This window comes from Dermochelys coriacea, chromosome 1 (assembly GCF_009764565.3).
Source record: "Dermochelys coriacea isolate rDerCor1 chromosome 1, rDerCor1.pri.v4, whole genome shotgun sequence".
NCBI lineage: Eukaryota > Metazoa > Chordata > Testudines > Dermochelyidae > Dermochelys > Dermochelys coriacea.
In genome coordinates, this window is record NC_050068.2 from 31,869,524 (window position 1) to 31,896,036 (window position 26,513).

A 26,513-nucleotide genomic window follows, 5' to 3' on the forward strand; every position below is an offset into this window, starting at 1 on the left:
TTTATGACATAATTTTGGTTAGGTTTACCTGAAGACTTTCATGTCATGTGTAAATTAAATTCTGTTTCAGCATATCTGTGAAAAATAATGTAGATACTTCTGTTCATTATCTTTTTAAGTATGCTCTCTATCTCTATCAACATATCCTGATTAAAATTAAAACACAATTTATCGTGAGATTTAGTGGTTATGGTCTCCTAATTTATAAATATTTTCTGTGGACTGCATCTTTAAATTTCTCATGAGATTTCCATCTCTATTTTGGAGAGTAGTTTCACTTTAAGATGGCAGCTGTTACAGTTTCTTGCACACTGTGCTCATACTCATGGAGATTTCATGTGTTGTTGTTTTTTCCTTGATCTCAGCTAAATTTATCTGAAAGCATGTGGTTGTTCTTTTGTGTGTGGGAAAACATATTAAAATATAATGGTGATACTGAGGTATAAATAGAGCTCAAAGTAAGTATGAATCAGTGAAGACATTTCTCCTCTTTATAAAAGAGAACAGATCTAGGTTAAAATGGCCGGTTATGGAATATGGAAGTTTCCCAATTTAACAATTAAGTGTGAAAAATAGATAGAGTTTTGGACAAGGTTAGTCATTTCTTCTGAAAATGCTTAAGGAAAAATGAATTGCGGCTCTTAGATTTGTTTTCACATAAATGTGTCGGAGCATAAGGGTAAAATCCTGGTCCCACTGACTTCACTAGGGTCACAACTTCCCCCTAAGAGTTTTAATAGAGGTGCTTCCAAAGCATTATGTACTAGAAACAAACACTGAAGTTGAAAATTAAAATTTCCTTCCAGGAAACCAACAAGAAGGAGAAAATACCTCTGAATTTCTAGCCCATTTAAAACAAAAAAAACACCTCTTTCACTATCTGTTTTGGTAACCTAGAATTTCCTTTTTTGAATTAAGAAACCTGAAAGTGAAAGGCTGCTGAACATTTTCATACAAAGCATCTAACCCTAGAAGATACAGTTGTAATATCTGAAAAGATTTAGTTTAAGAATCTCTGCTGCTAAAATACCATGTACTAGAAGAGAGACCCAGTCCACAGCACACAGATTTGATGATAGTCCACAAGTGACAACTTCCCCATCCTACAATTGATATCATCAAACCAAAAGGAGCCAAGTGCCCATCGGTTAAAGAGATCGTATTGACTGGAGCAGTTTGGGGGTTTTGTTTTGTTTTTTTGTCTAGTTCACATTCTCTTTTCAATAAGTAGAAGCTGTGGTAAAAGAGGATAGGTTGCCAAGGCCGCTTGTTCTGTGCTGTTGTGGTGTACAACATGAACAGAAATACTAATGCCTAAACGTCTGAATCACCTAATTAGTTATTAGACTCTAGCGGAATCTGTCTCAGAAACTGAACCTCTTCAGGATAAGGTGTTTTGTGAGTTAACACACTTCTCATAACTGTATGCAGCATGGAATCTACAAGACTCAAGTGCACCATAATGAATTAATGTAAATAAAACTTATGTGGAATTAGTGCAAATTGATAGAGGCTATATTATCTGATTTCTGAAGAAATGTAAAAATAAATATGTCTTTATATAAAATTGAGAGAAATGATGCAATTTTGAAAAACTTTAATGGTGAATAAAAGCTTTGGGATATTTGCAGATATTATAACTGAGGAAATAGCTTCACAGCATATAGGTTGGTAGTTTAGAAATGTAAGGTGCAATAAACAGAAAACACTCCTAAGTTAGGGCTTGTCTACCCCGTGGGGTAATGCACTGTATGGGGGTGTGATAGTTAAAGTGCATTAATATGTTGCATATTAATTGGTCTGTGTAGACATAAGAACATAAGAATGGCCATATTGGGTCAGACCAAAGGTCCATCCAGCCCACATCTACTGACAGTGGCCAATGCCAGGTGCTCCAGAGGGAGTGAACTTAACAGGTAATTATCTAGTGATCTCTATCCTGCCATCCGTCTCCACCCTCTGACAAACAGAGGCTAGGGACACAATTTCTTACCGATCCTGGTTAATAGCCATTAACGGACTTAATCTCCATGAATTTATCCAGTTCTCTTTTAAACCCTGTTATAGTCCTAGCCTTCACAACCTCCTCAAGCAAGGAGTTCCACAGGTTGACTGTGCGCTGAGTGAAGAACTTCCTTTTATTTGTTTTAAACCTGCTGCCCATTAATTTCATTTGGTGGCCCCTAGTTCTTATATTATGGGAACAAGTAAATAACTTTTCCTTATTCACTTTCTCCACTCCACTCATGATTTTATAGACCTCTACCATATCCCCCTTAGTCTCCTCTTTTCCATGCTGAAAAGTCCTAGCCTCTTTAATCTCTCCTCATATGGGACCCGTTCCAAACCCGTAATCATTTTAGTTGCCCTTTTCTGAACTTTTTCTAATGCCAGTATATCTTTTTTGAGATGAGGGGACCACATCTGTATGCAGTATTCAAGATGTGGGCGTACCATGGATTTATATAAGGGCAATAAGATATCCTCTATCTTATTATCTATCCCTTTTTTAATGATTCCTAACATCCTGTTTGCTTTTTTGACTGCCGCTGCACACTGTATGGACGTCTTCAGAGAACTATCCATGATGACTCCAAGCTCTTTCTCCTGATTAGTTGTAGCTAAATTAGCCCCCATCAGATTGTATGTATTGTTGGGCTTATTTTTTCCAATGTGCATTACTTTACGTTTATCCACATTAAATTTCATTTGCCATTTTGTTGCCCAATCACTTAGTTTTGTGAGATCTTTTTGAAGTTCTTCACAGCAGTGGCGGATTAATGATTTTGCTGCCCCCTAAGCCCAGAAACTTCCACCCCCCAGCAGCTCACCGCCCCAGCTCACCTCCACTCCGCCGCCTCCCCGAGCGCACCGCTGCGTCCTGTTTCTCCCCGTTCCCTGTCAGTGCTTGTGCGTGAAACAGCTTTTTGAAGGGGGGGAAAACGCAGCGCGCTCAGGAGAGGAGGCGGGGCCAGGACGGGGATTAGGGGAAGGGGACCAATGGGGTGGGGAAGGGGCGGAGTTGGGGCAGGGCTGGGGGCGGAGGGCGTGAACCGGTGCCGGGGGAAACAGCCTCTGGCTGCTATTATAAATTTGCCGCCCCTGCAAATTTGCCCCCCTAGGCCTAGGCCTTCTCGGCCTAGGCGCTAATACGCCACTGCTTCACAGTCTGCTTTGGTCTTAACTATCTTGAGCAGTTTAGTATCGTCTGCAAACTTTGCCCCCTCACTGTTTACTCCTTTCTCCAGATCATTTATGAATAAGTTGAATAGGATTGGTCCTAGGACTGACCCTTGGGGAACATCACTAGTTACCCCTCTCCATTCTGAAAATGTACCATTTATTCCTACCCTTTCTTCCCTGTCTTTTAACCAGTTCTCAGTCCATGAAAGGATCTTACCTTTTATCCCATGACAACTTAATTTACGTAAGACCTTTGGTGAGGGACCTTGTCAAAGGCTTTCTAGAAATCTAAGTACACTGTGTCCACTGGATCCCCCTTGTCTACGTTTGTTGACCCCCTCAAAGAACTATAAAAGATTAGTAAGACATGATCTCCCTTTACAGAAGGGGACAGTTGACTTTTGCGCAACAACTTATGTTCTTCTATGTGTCTGACAATTTATTCTTTACTATTGTTTCAACTAATTTGCCCGGTACTGACGTTAGACTTACTGGTCTGTAACTGCCAGGATCATCTCTAGAGCCCATCTTAAATATTTGCGTTACATTAGCTATTGTCCAGTCATTGGGTACAGTAGCTGATTTAAAGGACAGGTTACAAATCATAGTTAATAGTTCCAAAATTTCACATTTGAGTTCTTTCAGAACTCTTGGGTGAATGCCATCTGGTCCCGGTGACTTGTTACTGTTAAGTTTCTCAATTAATTCCCAAACCTCCTCTAGTGACACTTCATTCTGTGACAATTCTTCAGATTTGTCACCTACAAAAAATGGCTCAGGTTTGGGAATCTCCCTAACATCCTCAGCTGTGAAGACTGAAGCAAAGAATTCATTTAGCTTCTCTGTGATGACTTTATCGTCTTTAAGTGCTCCTTTTGTATCTCGATCGTCCAGGGCCACCACCGGTGGTTGTTTAGCAGACTTCCTGCTTCTGATGTACTTAAAAAACATTTTGTTATTACCTTTAGGGTTTTTGGCTAGCTGTTCTTCAAACTCATTTTTGGCTTTTCTTATTACATATTTACACCTAATTTGCAGTGTTTATACTCCTTTCTCTTTACCTCACTAGGATTTGACTTCCACTTTTTAAAAGATGCCTTTTTATCTCTCACTGATTCTTTTACATGGTTGTTAAGCTATGGTGGCTCTTTTTTAGTTCTTTTACTGTGTTTTTTAATTTTGGGTATACATTTAAGTTGAGCCTCTATTATGTTATCTTTGAAAAGTGTCCATGCAGCTTGCAGGGATTTCCCTCTAGTCACTGTACCTTTTTAATTTCTGTTTAACTAACCTCCTCATTTTTCCATAGTTTCTCTTTCTGAAATTAAATGCCACAGTATTGGGCTGTTGAGGTGTTCTTCCCACCACAGGAACATTAAATGTTGTTATATTATGGTCACTATTTCCAAGGGATCCTGTTATAGTTACCTCTTGGACCAGATCCTGCGCTCCACTCAGGACTAAATCGAGAGTTGCCTCTCCCCTTGTGGGTTCCTGTACCAGCTGCTCCAAGAAGCAGTCATTTAAAGTATCGAGAAATTTTGTCTCTGCATTTCAGCCTGAGGTGACACGTACCCAGTCAATATGGGAATAATTGAAATCCCCCACTATTATTGAGTTTTTTATTTTGATAGCCTCTCTAATCTCCCTTAGCATGTCATTGTCACTATCACTGTCCTGGTCAGGTGGTCAATAATAGATCCCCGCTGTTATAGTCTTATTAGAGCATGGAATTACTATCTATAGAGATTCTATGGAACATGTGGATTCATTTAAGATTTTTATTTCAATTGATTCTACATTTTCTTTCACATATAGTGCCACTCCCCCTTCCCACCGCACTACCTGTTCTGTCCTTCCGATATATTTTTGTACCCCAGAATGATTGTGTCCCCCATTGATTGTCTTCACTCCACCAGGTTTCTGTGATGCCTATTATATCAACATGAGGCACTCTAGTTCACCCATCTTATTATTTAGACTTCTAGCATTTGTGTACAAGCACTTTTAAAAACTTTTCATTGCTTATTTGTCTGCCCTTTTCTGATATGTCAGATTCTTTATGTGAGTGTTTCTCATCTGATCTGGCCCATACTTTATCCTCTTCCATCCCCTCCTCCTGACTAAAACATAGAGAATCTCTATCAATTGCAATGACCTTGCAATACATTAGTGCACTTTAAAAATCACACCCCTGTACAATACATTATCCCACTGGATAGATATACCCTTGCATAGTTATGCACAAAACATTCCTTATTGGAAAAATGTGTTAAATATATAAACCACTTCAACTATAAATAGATGGATGTCCCCATCTCTTGGTTAAGGTTATTGGCTTTTTGCATCCTTATGATAATCACTCTCTGTTTTACTCAGCAGTTCTTCTACTCAAAAAATACACAAGGTAAAAATATTAATTAGCTAAGAGAGAGAAGTGTATCTCTGATAACAATGAAAATTGTTTTACAACCTTAACTTTGGAGTCATTACTGTGACTTTGTCATGCAGGCGTAATTTAGCAGATGGAAATAAGGAGAAACTAGCCCCAATATTTAAAAAATACTTCAATACTTTTGTATAAACATGTAGCAACGTCCAACCATTTTTTAGGGTTGAGATGACATGGATCAAGTCCTAACCATTAAATTTCCCTTCATAGATTTGAGCAAGAACATTATGTGAAAGCTTACCACTAATGTAGTAAATATTAAAGAAGTCTATTCTATAAATGCTTGTATTAAATATGGATTATTTCCCCATATTTCAGTGTTCAAAAGGATCCTGAAACAAAGGAAATAATTATTACATCAACTATTTTCAAAGTTTCTGCATATGTAAGTATTAACTTTCTTGGCATGGCACCTATACATCATGAGTGTTGGGCATAAAACACATTCTCAAGTTTAATTATACAACTTAAAAATATCAAATTGATTTGAAAATCACACAAAAATGTAAGTAAAATGTAGTATTTAATTTGAAGAGATTGTTCAAGCACACTATTTTTTCTGAACCCTTTTCCTGATGTCATCATTGTTCTAGCCTTTAATAACATTTCACCAATGAGCATGAGCATCACTTCAGTAAAAAATAAATTTTGGGCCCTGTAGCATTGTAGGAATATAGGTGTAGAGCTCTAGAGAGAAGAGCATATACAAAGCAGTACATTCCAGCCCATTGCAGCCATCTAGATTGGGGTGGCCAACCTGTGGCTCTGGAGCCACATGCGGCTCATCAGAAGTTAATACGCGGCTCCTTGTATAGGCACTGACTCTGAGGCTGGAGCTACAGAAGCCAACTTTCCAATGTGCCGGGGGTGCTCATTGCTCAACCTCTGGCTCTGCCACAGGTCCTGCCCCCACTCCGCCCCTGACCCTGCCATGCCCTCGCTCCTCCACCTCCCCCCCAGAACCTCCTGCATGCATGCCATGAACCAGCTGATTGGGAGGTGCAGGGAAGGAGGGGGAGGCGCTGGGAGTGAGGGAGGTGGTGGTGGAGCTGATCGGGGGCTGCTGACGTATTACTGTGGCTCTTTGGCAATGTATGTTGGTAAATTCTGGCTCCTTCTCAGGCTCTGGTTGGCCACCCCTGATCTAGATCATACTGTTATTCTATATAAACTCAAGATAGAATCAGTAGACGCTAAGGGCTAGAGTCACAAAGGAGCTTAGGTGTTACAATGCTCAGTGTTGCGCTACGTAATTGCCCTGAGTTAGATGTCTCATCTCCCAGTACAATGTAGGGGAAAAGAAGAATAGGTTTAACAAAAGCTGGTATAGTGAGCAGGGAGCTGCCTAAACTAGCCAATAGTAGATGCTGAGGATGGGGTGGATCCTAAGTCCCACCCTTCTCAGAGTTCAGCACCTATCTCAATTTGGGATTCACAACTGGGAACCTTCTATTGGAGTCAGATGCTTAAGCCATTTCTTGCAAGAAAGGGAGTGATGCATGTGTCTCCACACAAAACAGCTGTGGGAGGAGGCCTAATGGATAGGAAACTCATCCAAGATGTGTAAGACCCCAATTCAATTTCCTTCCCTCCACTGCCTAATGAGGAGAATGGATTCAAACAGGGGTTCCCCTCCCCACCTTTTAGGAAAGTGCCTTAATCACTGAGCTATGGGATATTATGCTGTGGGTCAGTCTTAATCTCTCCAGCTGAAGCTGTTCCACTGTGTATGAAATATTTAAATATGCATTTGGGCCAGTGAGAAAGAGAATATAACTGACTCTATAGTCCAGTGGTTTGAGGACACTCCCCAGGGAGATGGGAAACCCATGTTTAAATTCCTTCTCCCCATTAGGCAGTGAGGAGAATTGAACTGGATTCTCCCACATCCTGGCTGAGTGTGCTAACCACTGGGCTAAAGGAAGAAGTTGTCCTCATCCTCTCTAGGCTGTTTTGTGTGGAGTTAGGCATGCTCTGAGCATACTTGCCAGAGGGGCTCCCCAGGAAAGTTAGGCAGGGTAATGCCAAGTCTAAGGATCCTGCTGGGGTTTAGGCATGAAATAGGCACCTAGCTGCTGTGCGGAGTCAGGACTGAGGCAGTTGTGCCTCAGCTGCTGAAATTTAAGCACCTTGGGGACTTTAATGTCAGAAATTTAGGTGTCTAGGGAATTTACACACCTCCAGGATTAGACAGAAGCTGAGCAGGGTTTTTGTGAATGCCAATGGCACCCAAGGTGGCAGCTAGGTATCTATGTTCCTTTTGTGAACTTAGCCCTAAGTCTTATTTTGGCCTGCCTTTATTCAGGCTTCTGTTTTGCACTTGCAGTTTGGATTTATCAATAGAGAATTTGCTGGCTAGGATGTGGTTTGCCTGCTTCTTACTAAAGATTACAGAAGGCTTTACAGCATAAGAGAGCTTGAGTGGGAAGGTGGGTGCCCACTTTATAGACCTCCTCTAATTGTTTTCTGTCTTTCTGGCTGCCGAGTTTCTGAAACCTTTCGCTTCCCTATTTCCCCTGCAACACTTTATGTTTACCATAAAGATGAGCTTGGAACCGACCTGAACTGTCCTACACACCTCTCAGTTTAATTGTTCTTCCACTAGGCAGATCTGTTCCAAATCCTCCACTATGCAGCTGAACATGCAACAACTTAAATGTAAGATAACATACTATCTTCCAAAAGAAAAAAAAGTTGGTGTCACTGCAGACAACACACACTTCCTGTGAGCTACCGGTGGCTCAGTTGTTCATCAGTGGGCAATCATCTTTTAACTATTATGCTTCATTCATAGAACATTTTAGAAGGCTTTTTTAAAAATGTCTTTTGTATTTATCAGTATTTTTACTCTCTCCTGTCCATTAAACTCAGGTTTCTTTTCATATTAAAAATACTAAAACTATATTCTTGGAACCAAAAATTACTCATTAGCATTTTTATTTTAACACTGTGCAATTGTTTTCATATCTGTGAATTGGTATTGGTTTGGCATCAATTTCAGAGATTTCCATTATTGTTTGGTTAGATTTAGGTAAAACATCCAAAAACACTTCTAGGTGCCTTTGTCATATTTTAAAAATACCATCAACATAATAAATGAGAATAAACTCCACAAAACCAACAAATTGAGGGATATGGCAAGAAATCTCATTCCAATCACAGATGCCTGCCCTTAGCACTCCCTCCTTCCCAAAAGCCTAGGAAAAGAAATTGGCTTTGAAGCATTTTCTGGAGGTCAGCAAACATGGGTTATTTCAGATAAAGGTGGGGAGTGAATTTCAAAATCCAGGCCCACCATGGAAAAAAGCCTGCTGGCAGTTTTCTCTTATAAAATGAAGAGACTCTAGCTTGAGTACCTGTACTGTCTCAAAACAGGTTCAGTTTCTGAGTTGATTTAGATGTAGTTTTATGTAGAGTGCATATGGTAATCTGATCTCGAGGTAGTAAAGACCTGGATCGTATTGGCAGTGTCTGCATCCAAAAGAAATAGTAACAACCGCTTAGCCAGACATAGATGAAAGAAAGCTGACTTGGTCACTGTTGCTATATGATCATCTAACAGCAGCTGGGAATCTAATAAAATGCCCATTCTGAAAACTGGAGTAACAAATGGAAGACACCCATCCTCAATGAATGAGGCAAAGATAATCCTCACTATATCGTGTAGTTCAGTGGTTCCAAGACTTGTTCCGCCACTTGTGCAGGGAAAGCCCCTTGCAGGCTGGGCCGGTTTGTTTACCTGCCACGTCCGCAGGTTCGTCTGATCGCGGCTCCTAGTGGCCGTGGTTTGCTGCTCCAGGCCAATGGGAGCCGCTGGAAGCGGCGGCAAGTAGGTGTCTCGGCCCACGCCGCTTCTAGCAGCTCCCATTGGCCTGGAGCAGCGAACTGCGGCCAGTGGGAGCCGTGATCGGCCGAACCTGCGGACGCAGCAGGTAAACAAACTGGACCGGCCCACCAGAGGCTTTTCCCGCACAAGTGGTGGAACAAGTTTGGGAACCGCTGGTCTAGTTGAATCCTCATTCTACGAGCATCACTTCCTTTTCATCTGGTCTGAGCCTCAGCCAGCTAGTCCAATGTCTACCAAAAACTGGCTGGATCAGATAAAACAGAGAAATAGAGGTTGGAGTCATCAGCATAATGAAAACACTGTCATCCCAGGCCTCCTTACTAACCCTTCTAACAGCCCTATATGCTTATCTTGACAACTTGGTAATACTACTTTCAGTGCTGAAACCATGTAATTATAGAAAGCACTGTGATAAATTGGTACTGAATATGTTCCAAAACTACTTTTCAATTTTTAATCTTCTGACCTTTCAAAAAAATCAAACTAATACTAGATTTTAGGACATAGGGCTTGTCTACACTACCACGTGTGGTTGATCTAAGGTACGCAACTTCAGCTACATGAATGGCATAACTGAAATCGACGTACCTAGATCTACTTACCGCTGTGTCTTCACTGCGGTAAGTCGACAGCTGACGCTCTCTAGATGTCATACTATACTAGACACAATAAATCGACCCTCACTGGATAGATCGCTGTCCGCCAATCCAACGGGTAGTGTAGACAAGCCCTTATTTACATGTATATATGTATTTTAGCACAGATATTGGTAGTCCAGAAAGAGTGGGGAAGGGAAGTATTTGAAATTTTGTAACAATTGTATACTTCTGAACTCAAAATGGTTTAAGAAGTTCAGATGATTTGCATATAACCAAATTTCAGCATGAAGAAACCTGAAGTATTTATGATATTAAATAACAAAGAAATTTCTTGAATCCTAACTCAGCCTTAACTACAGCAGTGCTATTGCACCACTGTAGTAAATACAAACATATGCATATTTGCTAACTCTTAAGATATAATGTATTGATAAAATATTACAGGTGTTGTTTTGGAGAGATGTTCAATAGTATCATTATTTACAGTATGTCACACATATGCTATCTAAAATCATCACCAGATTATCTCCATTTCTCCAAAGCCAGCAGTTAAACTGATCCAGCTCTAGCATCACTAAGTCAACCGAGTGTCACACATACACCACCTGTTTAAATTTAGAACTGCAGATGGAACTGATGCTATTCTTAATTTGTGTATAAGGCATCCAAATATTATGGTGATGAGGCACTGAAATATACAGCTAGAACTACTCTTATCTAAAACTAGGGCAAATAAAAAATACAATAAAATACATCTCAGCTAACTAAAATGACTTCAAAAGGCACCCAGAACATAGTGCAAAATCTCTGCCTAATTTAAACCAGATTGTATTTCCTGGTACCAATATTTTGATCAATATTACTTTTTGACACAGTAGTACTAATACATCACATAATTTTTTTTTTTATCCAGCAAACTTTAGGTGGGATTCTGTAGCCTTTTCAAAGTAAAAACTTCAATTGTAGTCAATTTTGCCTGAGTAAGGACTACTGGATTGGGCTCTTCAATAACAATCAGAAATCAATAAAATTTGATCCACCAACATAGCTTGATATTGCTCCTCTCCTTTTTCTTGAATCTTAAAACAATGGACATAACTTTCTCTATGTTTACCTAGTAAGCTCTACTGCATGTTGTTGAAAGTAATTTTTGAATATGTACGTATTTGATGAGATGGTGATCAGATGCCTAAGTGAATCCTGACTGGAAAAGGGTCAGTAAGAGAATATATTTAGGGCCCCACTGAAGTTAACACATGTTTTGCCATCTACTTCAATGGCAGTATGATCAGATCCTTATTCTTTAACCATTTGTAATTTAGTTCCTAATTATGCAAACACTTACATCAGTGAATATCTTTATACATTAAATTAAATGGAACTACTGACTTACATAAAGTTACTTACAAGTGTTTGCAGGATTCTTGCCTTAATGGGCATCTATTCTACCATTAACATGAACTCCACACTGTCTGCAAAATTATCACAGTACATTTTGTAGAAAATATAGTAACTGAACATCAGAAGTAATTGAATGTAAAAATTCATAATGTTTAATGTTACACATGATTGTAGTATATATCTAGTTTGTTATTAATACTAGATTTCCCCCCCCAGGATAATAACGGTATGTGCTATCCTTCAACCAAAAGCCATGAACAGACATTTGCCTACTTGATTGTGGATCCTCTGAAACGACATGTTCATGTTTTGTACCATTCTTTTGGTGGGAGCTTATAACTAATTATTCTTAATCTCCAGTTGTAAGTATTAGCAGTATAATGGAATGGAGGAACTCTTCTTTCTATATGGAATTAATTAAAAATTCCATAGTTCCAATCCCTTCATTGAAATACACATTGCCTGCCTATGCAAAAATGTGAACTGTGATATATATTTTACGTCGTTTCTGTTGAATTATTAAGAAGGAATATTTTATGTTCACAGATAAATCATAATTTTATACAAAATGTTTAAAAAGGCTTTGTTTTTGCTAAATTGATTTTAACTGTAAGATTCAGATCCTGCAAGCACTGGTGCTTGTACATACTTTTACTTATGGGTGTAGCTGCCTAAGCCCGTCTTGAAGGCAATAGAACTAATCATGCATCAATCTTTACAGGATTGGGGCCATAGTGAGTGAATCAGACTGTCTGAATATAATTTACATTAACTTGCCTGGAATTCTTACCCAGGGTCCATGAATCTTGCTCTTCTAACCCCCTATATTTTGTTTGCTGTTTGTGTTTTAAAATTCTCAATAAATATATTAAAACTGTTCTCATATTTTTGTCACTAATTTTAATCAAATTTCATTTTACATAATCTAGTAAATAAATGATAGCTGTGTTATACACTCACTGGTCTGTATTATGCAGCATACTGAATCTAACCTCTTGGGTTAAATGGACTGAAAAGCAGAGGTTTCCATTGGATTCAATAACAGAGAAAGGATCAATAAGAGCAATAAATTCTGAGTAGAGAAATGTTTTGAATGTTTCTCTGTGTAATTTACCCTCTCCCAGAAACGTCACTTCGTGACAAAATTAGTGTCCACAGTGAAATACAGCAGTGACGGGGAGGGGGAGGTTCCATTGTGCGATGGCGGGTTCCAGCTCTTTCCCCCCCCCCCCCCACCTGGGACGGGGGCATTTCTTTTCTTCGCTTACACCCCTCCCCAATTCCATGGGAGGAAAGGGGGGCAGTGGGAAGACTGATTTCTCCCGCGCCCGTTCAGGGAATGCGGGCGGGGGGAGCGGTGCCCCTCTCCTGGGGGCCGGGCTGGGAGAACTCGTATCTCTTCTCCCGCACCCCGTTCTGGGGGCAGCGGGGGGGGGTAATTCTCCCTCCCCATTCCGGCGCTGAGGGGGGAGGGACGCACCAGGAGTCTGGAAGTTTGGAGGAATTTATTTTTAACTTTTCGATGCACTGACTTCTGCGTTGCAGGGAAACGCAGGCGGGCGGGAGTAGATGCCTGAAAAATGAAGCGGGCGGGAGCAAAAGGGCCGGCTTTCCTGGAGGGGGTGCGGCCCGGAGTTCGTGGAGGATTTGATAGTGGCCACTAAATCTGCCAGATTCTGTGCGGGCGGGCGCGCGCAGAAGGAACCGGGGGTGGTGCCTGGTTCTGATTGCATTCTGCGAGGGCGGGCGTAGGAGGACTCTGTTGGAGGCTGGCTGTGGGATACGGTGCGGGCGGGCTCGCAAGGGGCGGAGCTGGCTGGGGAGCGATTCGGGCGGGCACATCTCAGAACTTTTGTTTAGCGTGTTGTGTGAGTTAGTTTCCGCCGCCGGGACAGAGGCGCCGGCCGGGCTGGGCCGGGCTCGGGCAACTTGCTGCTCGGTCGGGCTTGTTTTGCCAGTTGCTGCTGCCGGTTGTGTTTGCCGGCTGTGGGGGGGCTGAGCAGCAGCAGCAGCGGGGGAGCCCCGGCCTGGGCAACGGGGTATGTGGGGTGGGGAGCCCGGGCTCTGAGTCGCCGAGCCCCGGTACGGACGCGGAGCCATGGATCCCGGGCAGCCTCAGCAGCAAGCGCAGCCGCCGGCGCAGCAACAGGCGCCGCCGCCGCCGGGCGCCCCGTCCGGAGCGGGGCAGCCCCCGGGCGCGGGGCCTCCTCCGGCCGGCCACCAGATCGTGCATGTGCGGGGCGACTCGGAGACCGACCTGGAGGCGCTTTTCAACGCGGTGATGAACCCCAAGGGCGCCAACGTGCCGCACACGCTGCCCATGCGGCTCCGCAAGCTGCCCGACTCCTTCTTCAAGCCGCCCGAGCCCAAGGCCCACTCCCGCCAGGTGAGGGGGGGGGCGCGGCGCGGCCGGGCGGGGGCGCAGCTGGGAGCTCTCCTGCCGCTATCGTCAGCGCCTGGGGGGTGCCTCCCCCCTCGTGTGTGTGAGTGGGGAGAGCTCCCCCCTCGTGTGTGTGGGGGGGGAGCGTCCCCCCCGTGAGTGGGGGAGCACCCCGTCTGCTCCCCCCCGTGTGTGTGAGTGGGGAGAGCTCTCCCCCCCGTGTGTGTGAGTGGGGAGAGCTCTCCCCCCCGTGTGTGTGAGTGGGGAGAGCTCTCCCCCCCGTGTGTGTGAGTGGGGAGAGCTCTCCCCCCCGTGTGTGTGAGTGGGGAGAGCTCTCCCCCCCGTGTGTGTGAGTGGGGAGAGCTCTCCCCCCCGTGTGTGTGAGTGGGGAGAGCTCTCCCCCCCGTGTGTGTGAGTGGGGAGAGCTCTCCCCCCCGTGTGTGTGAGTGGGGAGAGCTCTCCGTCTGCCCCCCCTCGTGCGTGTGGGAGCCTCCCCCCCGTGTGTGTGAGTGGGGAGAGCTCTCCCCCCCGTGCGTGTGAGTGGGGGAGCACCCCGTCTGCCCCCCCTCGTGCGTGTGGGAGCCTCCCCCCCGTGTGTGTGAGTGGGGAGAGCTCTCCCCCCCGTGCGTGTGAGTGGGGGAGCACCCCGTCTGCCCCCCCTCGTGCGTGTGAGTGGGGGAGCACCCCGTCTGCCCCCCCTCGTGCGTGTGAGTGGGGGAGCACCCCGTCTGCCCCCCCTCGTGCGTGTGGGAGCCTCCCCCCCGTGTGTGTGTGGGGGGGAGCGTCCCCCCGGTGAGTGGGGGAGCACCCCCGTCTGCCCCCCCGTGCGTGTGGGAGCCTCCCCTCCTGTGTGTGTGTGGGGAGAGCTCCTCCCCCGTGCGTGTGGGGGGGGGAGCGTCCCCCCGGTGAGTGGGGGAGCACCCCGTCTGCCCCCCCTGAGTGTGTGGGGGGGGGGAGCGCCACCCTCCGCCCCTGAGTGTGTGGGGGGGGGAGCGCCCCCCCTGTGCGTGTGGGAGTGTCCCCTCCTGTGTGTGGAGGGTCCCCCTCCGCCCCCCCATCGTGTGTGTGTGGGGGGGAAGCTCCTTCCGTTCTTGCATTTAGGGGTTTTGCAGGGGGCTCACTCCCTTTCTTGTGGGGCAGTTCCCCCGTTTACTATGGTGATGCGCCCCTCTTGCTGCTTGCTTTCAGGGACCCTTTGGGATTTTAGCTGGGAAATTTTGTAAATAGTTCTGAGCAGGAATTACCAGTCTCAGCAGCTGATTTTTGTGCTGTTCGCATTAGGCCCTGTCTCCTCCAGGGCGTCTCACTCCCCAGCAGCCTACTTGGGCACCCAATAATTGCTCTCTTATTTTCCAGCTTTTGTCGGGAGAGGGGGATTTAAAGCCCCTAAAATTAATCTTAGAAATGTTTCACTTGAAAGTACAAAAGGATTGGGTTGTCTGATGTAATCTTCACTCTGTTTGTTTATCTGTGTGGAGGATGAGGAGGAGAGGAAGACAGGGATTGTGTCCAAACTTTAAAAAAAAAAAAAAAAAAAAAAACCAATATGGATGTGGCTTTTCCACCATTTCATCATTGCACTCCGTAGGATTAAATTTCCCACATCAGAAGCTAAATCCAGTGCGTTGGTTTTTCTGTCCCTGTTGGTAGTCACCTTTTAGCTTTACTGAAGTACCAATAAATTAACCATATCTGTAAATTGGAGTGAAATAACTTGCCTACTGCAGTCCTGTTGTCTGAACACACAGGGCGCAGTCCTGCAAGCCTAAAGTACAGGCTGAAAAAGGGTTGCAAGATTGGGCCCCTAATAAGTCTCTAACAGTGTTTCTTCTTTAAGCAGCTTGACTCATGTGCCAAGATTGAAGTGTTGATACAAATATGAATAAAAGTTAATGTTTAGGCTGCTGTTTACTACATTTTTGTAAACTGCCTCTCTCTGCTCAAATGTTTTTATTAAGCAATGAACTTTGGTGCTAAGTTATAAAATAGATTTTATTATAAGCTATTGTCACTTTATCTGTGTAGCCAATAGAAAAGAGATTTGCTCTGTATTACACCGGTGCCTGGTATTCCGGTAGTTAAGGGTCTGTCAACATTTCCATTATTAAACTCTGGTTTGGAAGGATTTATAACTCGGCTGTAAAAAAATTTACTCCAAGCTAAACCTTGGCATATATTCTCTCTGCCCAGGAGTTAATTCATTTCCCAAATATTTAAAAAAAAAACAAAAAACACACACAGTCTAGTCTTTAAGTTAAAGGACTGCAAAGAAAATAGCAGTGGTGATGGATTATTTCTAGATTCTTGTTTTCTTGTAACGTATGAACTATGCATTATTGATGATGATTCACACAGAGTTAGTCCCATTTGGAGTGGGTGGTAATAGCCTATTTTGAACTCTTGAGATTTGGGACAGCTAATACATTTTAAAACTATTTTTACTGTACAAGTTTTATCATGGTATTCTTATGCACAAATATATACTAATAGGTATTCAGCAATCACTTATAGCTAGATGCTGTAATCATGTATATCGTTGAGTACATTTTAAAACCACAATAAAAGCAGCTAAGTATATTACATATTTGAAATGTATTATATGAGGCGCATGTTGTTAATATCAATCCATATAGCATGCACCTTAAAGCTTGTGGGCTGTTTGCATACATTGCAAATGCTACTAGAGTACACAACTGAGCTAAAATCTTTGTTCTTTGGTGCTGTCTGGTTTTAGTACAATATATTGTAGTAAATCATTTAGTTAAAAGCCACTTGAAGCCATAGGAGCATTAGGTTCATTGTTGGCCTTTTCATTTTAAAATGATTGTGATGGTGGTGTCCCTTTTCCTCCACTCCTGTGTGATACTGCCATAAGAATATCCACCTTGAGATTTTGGGGGGGGGGGGTGTAGGGAAAATATTAAGTGTAATACTTCACATCTGAGTGAGTTATGTCCTTCCAATACATGAGCTGTAGCTCACAAAAGCTTATGCTCAAATAAATTTGTTAGTCTCTAAGGTGCCACAAGTACTCCTTTTCTTCTTCCAATACATGGTTGCTTTTGCAAATTTTAGCAAAATGCAGATACTGGATAATTGTGTAACATAGGCCAAATTCTGATTTTGAGAGTTTGCATGCTATTATACAGAAGGCACAATAGCTGATTTAATGAGACCTGGGATGAGTGTACACATCTGAGTTCATAAATGAGCCCCATGTATTCTGCAATACCTAGGTACAGTGGTATGGCAAGGGCTGATATTTACATAATAAAATGTAGGTGTGCAAATTATCCTATTGTACATGGAAAGTGAATGGCCTCATATATATGTCAACATTTAAATACAGTTTTCATAGCTATTTTTTCCCTTCCGTGGATTTGAGTCCATATCAGGAAAACTACACAGTTTAACATGATTCACAGTCCTCAGTTCAGGAGAGACCCAGGTTGTAATAATTAGGATTATGTGGGCCAGGGTTGAGGAAGGTTTGTGGAAAACTTGATTTGTTTGTCCACATTCTGGCTGTAGCTAGTGCTGCTCTCTTTTTATATGCACCATACATACAATTAAAGTACAGTTTACTTGAAGGTTGGGAACCCTTTTCTTGCATATCATATCTTGCACTGTATTGAAATAATCCTTTGGGGCCCAATTTGTAGTCGCTAGTCATGTGGAACTCCCACTGAAACCAATGGGCTTGAGTAGTCATTTACATCTGTGCAAGGTAGGTATAAAACACCAAAAATCCAGAGTAGTTTACAATCCACTTTGCATAGTCATTTCCACCAATTCAGTATGCAAGGGAATTGTGAATCAGGTATGACAGGAGTACCCTTTGAAGAATGGGGATTAAGATCAGGCCTTAAGGTATGATCCTCACAAAGAAGATGGTTTTTTATATGCGTACAAAATAAAACTAAACAAGAACGAGAAACATTCAAAATTTAATGTTCTATAGGTGTATTATAAAAGTTTTGCAAACTTGCTCTTTAAGTAATCTACTTTGGGCTACATACTTGAATGTTAGCAACTTCGGAATAAGTAGAATTTTAGAAAAAACATATTTGCCTGCTTGTCTAGAAAACATTCAGTAAGTTAAAAGTAGGTTGTGTTTCAACAGGCATGTTTGTGCTGAAGTAAAATATCTTACAACAATTTAACTCCTGACAGGCCAGCACTGATGGAGGGTCAGCAGGAGCCTTGACTCCTCAACATGTCCGAGCTCATTCCTCTCCAGCTTCGCTGCAGCTTGGAGCTGTCTCTCCAGGGACTCTTACCCCCTCTGGAGTAGTGACTGGTCCTGGAGCTGCACCTTCTTCTCAACATCTCCGCCAGTCTTCATTTGAGATTCCTGATGATGTACCTCTGCCACCAGGTTGGGAGATGGCTAAGACGCCATCTGGCCAGAGATATTTTCTGAAGTAAGTAAAATCTATTTGAAAAAAGGTTAGCTGCATTTCCTATCAAAGTTTGTGTTCCATGTTTAAGAATCTCTGTGTGTAGGAACCACTGCACCTTTAGTGTAAAATGTTTTTTAAAACTATAGGGCATGATTTTCAATAGTACTGAGCACCTACAGCTCCCACTGACTTCAATTGGAGGTGTGAGTGTCTGGCTCTTATGAAAATCCTGTGTGTTTTAAACATGTCTGATTCTTGGTTTGTCTTAAATATGAAGTGGTTGTTTTCTGTGTTTTAAAAATCACTTGAATGTATATAACGATATTTTGACTTGCATAAAGTTCTCCTTTGGGCCAAAATAAATGGAACTGTCACACAAATTTGCTATAAAATGGATGTTAAAATGTTAAGTAACTTTGGCAGATATTTTAGTGAGAAGAGTAAAGGATTGCTCTGATTGTTCAAAGTGCAATGATATAGGCACTCGTGCATTCAGATCCATGCATGCAGACTCCTGCGCCCACGCAGAGTCCATTGGTTCGTGGATCTGATTACAGGGTTGGAGTTTATAGTTCTTAAAATTAACTTACATTGTTTGGCTTGAGAGGAAAAATTCATAAAATTCTTGAAAATTGCTCCTTACTCATGCACATATGGCTTTTTTCCTGTAGTGAATTTAGTATACCCTTTTCTATAACTGACCAGCTTACACATGCCAGCAGTGTGATATGTAATCCATTAGGGAGTGTTTTCTTTTATACTGTTTAGTTTCTAAAGCATCAGGAATCTATCCTCCTTTCTGAAAGAGTGACCACCAAGACATGTAACTGGCCCTCAAATACTTGGACTGTATTTTTAGTATTTTCTTTTACTTTTTTTTAACATTTTTTTTTTTAAACTGGTAGGCTCCAAGTAGCCCGTTATTTGTCATTTTTGAAATTAGGGAAAATAAAGCATGCGCGCATATCCTAGTTTACTTGAACCAAATAAAGAATTTATATAGTCGTACCTTGCTTGCCTTAAGATTATTGTAAACTTCTGTGTCATGTTTACCAAAATAAAGTATTCAAGCCTGAATTCTTTGGGAAATTAGTCTGTGTTAAGAACCTAAAAATAGGCAAAAGCCAAAGAGTATGTAGCTGTGATTTTTTGTCGATGTAACTGAATAATACACATTAGGCCAGATCCTGAGCTGGTGTAAATTGGCATTGCACCTTTGAATTTTTTGGAATTAGGCAAGTTTACACCGGCTGAGACTATTTCCCACTGGGCCTTGAGGGAGCTCAACATAAATTTTGAAATTAAATCAAAACCGTTTTTTTGACTGTACTACTTTAAACTCTTACGAACTAGCTTATATAATAGGGCAAAACTGCAAACACAACAGTCTGCTAATTCAGATCAAATGTGATGGATTTAAAATTGCACAATTGCTAGTGTTTCTTACTATTTTTAGTAATTGTTGTCTTTCAATTTTATAGAAAGGGCTTTATTGCTTTATAAGAGATGCAAAATGTCTTTACACTTAAATACACTTTTTTATAATTGATTCTTTAATTATGCTCATTCAGGTGAAAGCAGAGGGAAGGATTTGATCTTGGAAAGCTTTTCTACAGTTTCATTATTACTACAGAAAATCTTTTCCTTTTTTCTGCAACTTTTCTTTTTTGTCCTTTCTTGGTGTCCTGGTATCCATTTCAAAGGGTCAGGTTTCAGCAAGAACAATAAAGAGCCTGAGACTGGAAAGTACACACAAGTCTGGCAAACTCATCTGCATGAGCAAGGTCGTTTGTTCTCAAGCAGACATCCAAAGTAAATGATTGAAAGAGCTGCTAGCTGTGAAGGATGTGTCTTGAAGGGGAAAAGAGTGGAAACAAACCAGGTTGTTAGGAAGAAAAATAAAGGCTGTACTTTTTGAACCTCTCCCTGCTGGGTCACGTGCTGACCTGGGGAGATTTTCAACAGCTTAATAGGCTGTTTTCTTTTTACTTTCCTTGGGTGATTCTGTGCTTTGGGAGAGTCTGATGAGGACAGTTCAGAAGGCTCTGTTCACACTTGAAGATCAGCATTTGTTGTCCCTAATAGGTCTTATAACACTGTCTGCAGGTGTAATCCACAAGCATCATTGCAATTCAGAATTACTTGTGTTATCTTTATAACCTGAGTACCAGTGTAACACTTTGGATATTTCAAAAACATACAGTAAACATTTTTTTTAATAATTCCTTTTAGCACAAGCAAATGTATATTTCAGAAGTTTTCTTAAAACAGTTATTTTGAACTTTAGATAGAATACATATATAGGTCCTGGAAGCTGATTTAAACTGGCAGTTTGTCTGTTTATACTTTGAGCTTTCTTAAAACATAAGTAAGTGTATCCAGAATTCTGCTGCTAGTATAACTCTTGTGCTCTAATACAGCTAAATATAAATAAATACAACTAGGAACAAACAGCTAAATATAAATATATACAACTAGGAACAAAGAATGTAGGCCATTTTTACAGGATGGAGGACACTATTCTGGGAAGCAGTGACTGAAAAAGATTTTGGGGTCATGGTGGATAATTAGCTTAACATGAGCTCCCAGTGTGATGCTATGGCCAAAAGAGCTGCTTTTTCCTTTGATGCATAAACAGGGGAATCTCGAGTAGGAGAAGAGAGGTTATTTTATCTCTGTATTTGGCACTGGTGTGACTACTGTTGGAATAATGTGTCTAGTTCTGGGGGTCCAGATTAAAAAAGGATGTTGATAATTTGGAGCGTGTTCAGAGAAGAGTCACAAGAATGATTAAAGAATTAGAAAATATTCCTGATAGACTCAGGGAGCTCAATCTGTTTAGAAGATTAAGGATTGACTTGATTCCAGGCTGTAGGTATCTATAAGGAGAACAAATATTTAATAATGGCTCTTCAGTCTGGCAAAAAAAGGTAAAACATCATCCAATGGCTGGAAGTTGAAACTAAACAAATTCAGACTGGAAACAGGGTGTACATTTTTAACAGTGAGAATATTTTACCAAGGGTTGTGGTGGATTCTTCATTGCTGACAATTTTAAAATCAAGAATGGATGTTTTCCTAAAAGATATGCCGTAGACGTTATTTTGGGGAAGTTCTGTGACCTGTGTTAGCAGATCAGACTAGATGATCACAATGTTCTCTTCTGGTTTTGGAATCTGTAAGCAATTTTTGCTTGTGAATAATTGGTTCCCTCTACAGTATGCAGGGTTTTGGTGCCTCTTCACTAGCTTGGTATTGTTGCTTTTTGTTCCTATTGCCCTGTTCAGTAGCCATTCCATGAAAGCATGATCCTTTCTGGTAAACTGGTAAATAGAAGAACTGTACATTTATACAGAGTAGGTGAAAGTATTAGACATATCTTCAGTTGTTAGTCAGCCCTATGGTGTTGGTTATTGTAGTACACCCTGTACTTATGCTTGGAAGGATTAGTTTTTTTATCAATAAATTTTGATAAACATAGATTTCACCATACACCCAAACCAAAGACAGATATTTCCTGTGATAATTCAAATTTACAGATAAGCAAAGTAAGAAAAATGTTGCTTGGAAAAAATAAGTTTTATTTAAGGATATTTACTTTGTATATTTTGACATATGATGACAATTTTTGTTTTAATGGTTAAAAATTTTAACTTATTGAATTTCAGCGTCTACTTGTAGTTAAATAATTGTCAGACCCCATTGTCTTACTCCCCATAATTTCACATAATTATGAAAATTTAAATCGATAAAAATTTTAAAAAGCTTAAAACCCATTATTTTCTACAAACTTATCAAAAAAGTGCTTAAAATATTGATATCCATCAAAAATATACAATATATTAAAAAATTAAATTCAAATCTGTCTATCCTGCGGATAGTTAAATACAGTAAGGAAATTTCACTTGAAGAGATCAAGAACTGCTAATGCAATAATTTTCACAGTGGGAGAGGCAGATGAGAAAATGACTCAAAATAGCCAAATGTTATAAAGACCAACTCTTGTACTCTTATATCAGTCTGGGATATTCTGCGGTAGGATCCAGTTTTGAAATCCCAACATCTGGCATTCTTACATTAAGTCCATTTCAGCATCATCATTTAAACTTCATGTGTAAGTTTAAATTTCTGCCCAATATGTGATGGTCCAATACTTCATTAATATTCAGATCACCATTATAACCAGGAGTTTTATTAGCATAATTAATCTATAGTGTAGTTGAAGCAGAGTTAGTGGTGAAGCAAACACATTCCTGTCGTGTGGTAGCATTTATGCTTCATTAAAGCTGCAAACTTCTGTGAAATGTAGCTACAGTTCATCAGTGGTAAAATAAGTCTTGTCTCCTTAGTAAGTGGTCAGATGTTAGTCTGCACAATATTATCACGCAGAGCAGGAGTGTTTCAGAATGGACTGAATATAAAATAAAGATGGCATGATTGGTCAATAGGTCAATCACGTGGCTTTTGAAGCATTTCCTGTTGGCCAGTGGTAGGTTGACATTTCAATGAACTATGAAGGGGGGCTACTAGCTCAACCTCTGGGCAAGAGATAATATGCATTGCTGCAGTAATAGCAGTCAACACTTTGCAAAAGGGCAAATCCGTATGCTAGATGTAATTTCTGTTGTTGTTTGCTTATTTTATATTCAACACTGGACTATTCTAAATCATACAACACAGTATGTTTAGTTCCTACAAAAGTGGTGTAATACCCCTTCCTCTCTCCCCACGTGAGGAAAGTGCTGTTGCATCCGATGAAGTGAGCTGTAGCTCACGAAAGCTTATGCTCAAATAAATTTGTTAGCCTCTAAGGTGCCACAAGTACTCCTTTTCTTTTTGCTATTGCTCAGTCCAACTGTCTTGCAGTTGCTTTTCCTGCAGGAAGCCGTTCTTCCGTGCAGTTTGTCAACAGCTTCCTATTGTCTTTTTATGAAGTGTTCTATGACTTCCTGAATAAAGCTAAGTTGGTTTTCAGTGATATTTACTGTTACCATTAACCTTTTGTAAGGTCTCTTATCAGATGGGTTATTGCTAGCTGTGTATTTCTTACATGTTCTGTACAGAGTTAGGGATAGATTCAGGTAATTTGATATAATATGGAACTAAAGGCCCTTAAAACAGCTTGATTCTTTTCTTTTATGTGATTTGTAAAATAGAAAGGTAAAGGACATAATAAAGTGATAGACACTGCTGTTACATTTCTCTCCCATTCTTCCTCAACACTTATACAAAAACAAAGAACTGAACTGAGTTTTTTTGGGACAGAAAATGTTTGATCTGTTTGGATCCAAGGTGACATTAAAATGTATGTAGTACCTTAGGGTACGGATGAAGTAAGTATTCAGCAACATAATTAATGGAGCTTCTCTGAAGTTGTTCGCCCTGCTCGGTACACAGCTCGGGTTCATTCTGACATTAAATGAATGGTACTGTTGGAGACTAAAATTGTAACTACTACTTATGATAGGTTTAGGCTATTTTTTTTTGTACTCATGCTATTAAAAGCAGTTGAAGTTTTTACTACTCTCTCTACTGAGCTATATGTAAGCTAGAGTACAAATAAAAACTTAATTTCATGTTCATAACATTGATTCCTGACTATTTGTGTTAAGTTTTCTGTACTCTTTACGATGCATTGTATATCAGCCAGCTTCCCCAAGATTAAAAAAAACACATTTATATGAGCTAAATTCACAACAAACTCGGGTAACTAAAGGAAGGAAATATACTTGTGTGCGTGACATTTAAAAATTTTTAACTTGTGTGTGTGTCTGTTGAGTTACGTTTCTTGGTTTTGGAAAATAGTATTATATACAATAAGATGACTTCTTTGTCCTTTTAAAAATGAAAAGCCTTTAATATTTCTCTGATATTGATGCTGCAAAATTATTTTGAAACTGCAGTTGCACAAAGTATTTCTATATTTGGGGGGAAGGGCAAGTCTGCCTATTTGTCTTGAGAGGGAGCTGGGAGAAAGATGAAAGTATGTCTTTAATGCTCTGTACAGAACTTGCGCTAAGCTCAGTGGGTGGGCATCAATGGAAAGAATGACACACAATACCTCACTGCTTTCAAAAAAAAATGCAAGAGCATTGATAGTATCCCTGTGTTGAATACTCTGCCATGTGCAGTATTTTTGTAGTACTGTATACAAAAAAGTTAAGGTAATAGAGAACATGCAAACTAATAATACATCTCATGGAAATATGAATAAAGCATTTTAAATGTGTTTTCCTGTTATAAGTTTCCATTTTGTTCCAAAGGAAAACAGGACAATTGGCATTAGGTTGTGAAATTACAATGAATTCTAATGGGTGTCTGGGGAAAAAAAATCGTAATTAAAAATACATACACTTGGGGATTCACACTGATATTTTTTTCATTGGTGGTTCATCTATATAATTTTAAAAGGACTTGGTACTCCAAAATTCCAATTTTTGTAAGAACAACATTTGTGCTTTGTAGGGGCCTGATACAGTCCTCACTGAAGTCCATAGTTATTTCATTGACTTAAATGGGCACTGGAGCAGGCCCTCAGTGAGAGCCAAATATTAATGCTGTATGGGAAGCAAAGCTCACAGTTGTGAATACAGCTTCCATTAACCTTAATAGGAGCTGTGCATGTACACTGAAGGGATGCGATTCCCCGTATTTAACTATAGGAGCGTATTTTAGAACAATAACAAGATCACATTGCTACCATTTTCTTTAAGTAGTATTAAGGGTGAAAAGCAAAACTATTTTAATTTTTTTTGAACATGTAAAACTACAACTTTAAAATCCCCTTGAAGCACTGATGTAAAACTGCCTCTGATATTGTTCGACGAGCTATGTAATTTTGCTTTAATATAGATTAAAAAGATAATGTTTTTCATTTCTTTATAATATTGCTCACATTTTGGATTCCCCAAATTAAATTTAAGTTCAGCTTTGTATTCAGTTAGTGTTACTCTGGTTTTAAAATATATTGTAACATGTTAACCAGCACAAATTATCACTTGTAGCATTAATTAGTCAATTATGCATGTTTTCTAATGGGAAGTCTTAAAGAGGCTGTGAGTATCAGTAACAGTGGTTACAAAGTGATACATTTCTTAGAAGGGGTCTGCTTATTAAAGGATTAATCAGACTTCCAAGCAAAAAGAAAAGGAGTACTTGTGGCACCTTAGAGACTAACAAATTTATTAGAGCATAAGCTTTCGTGAGCTACAGCTCACTTCATCGGATGCAACAGTGAAAGAGATACTGATCTTTTTATGAAGAAAAATTGTTGCATGCTCTGGTTGCTCAAGTACTGTCGCACCAAGTTTTCTGGGAACAAGTGATGCCACCAGGGAAGCACTTTTATTTGCTGGGTTCTCCTTAAAGGCAAACAAAAGTTTGGTATAAATCTTCTAACCATCCTACCCCCCTCCACATTCTCTCCCCCCGGTCATTCTCAGAGGCTAGGAAAAAGGACAGTTGAATTGTTTAATGATCATCTGGTTCACAGCATGGGAGGGATAATAATCTGTAACCCATCAAACATATAATAGATGATTGCAGCTCTGTAGAAAGCTGTAAATTAACAAAAGGATGCCAATTTGGAAGTTGTCATTCTAGTAACAGTGGTATTAGCCACTAATTATAACATTAATCATTTTTATATTAAGCATTATTGGTAAGTGGTAGCATTTTCACTATCTCCTCATTAGTGGCGTCTTCATCACATACTTAATCATAAAACCCATTTCTTCACCCTTCCATAAGAAATAAAAGCAATAACTTTAAGATTAAGAGTTTAAAACTAGGGCTGTAAAGCGATTAAAAAAAGTAATTGCGATTAATTGTGCAATTAAAAAAATTAATCACGATTACTTTCACTGTTAAACAATAATGGAATACTATTTAAATATTTTTGGATATTTTCTACATTTTCAAATATATTGATTTCAATTACAACACAAAATACAACGCGTAGAGTGCTCACTTTATTTTTAATTACAAATATTTGCACAGTAAAAAAACAAAAGAAATCGTATTTTTTTAGTTGACCTAATACAAGTACTGTAGTGCAATCTCTTTATCATGAAAGTTGAACTTGCAAATGTAGAATTGTATAAAAAAAAAAAAAACCCTCATTCAAAAATAAAACAATATAAAACTTTAGAGCCTAAAAGTCCACTCAGTCCTACGTCTTGTTCAGCCAATCACTCAAAGAAGTTTGGTTACAATTTGCAGGAGATAATGCTGCCTGCTTCTTGTTTAC

General features: G+C 40.4%; 1 protein-coding gene across 17 annotated transcripts in view; it reads left to right on the top strand.

Moving 5' to 3' along the window:
* The window catches only part of YAP1 (Yes1 associated transcriptional regulator), a 197,403-nt gene that overhangs the window by 27,348 nt on the left and 143,542 nt on the right, over positions 1 to 26,513 (top strand). For 9 of the 17 annotated variants that reach the window (XM_043504190.1, XM_043504193.1, XM_043504185.1 and 6 more), the window contains 2 exons: positions 5,954 to 6,020; positions 18,036 to 18,286. In XM_043504190.1, the coding sequence (XP_043360125.1) occupies positions 5,954 to 6,020; positions 18,036 to 18,286 (318 nt within the window). Of the gene's footprint in view, positions 1 to 5,953; positions 6,021 to 13,151; positions 13,869 to 18,035; positions 18,287 to 26,513 lie in introns of those variants that run through there. The other 8 variants (XM_038378119.2, XM_038378155.2, XM_038378138.2 and 5 more) reach the window with 6 other exon arrangements.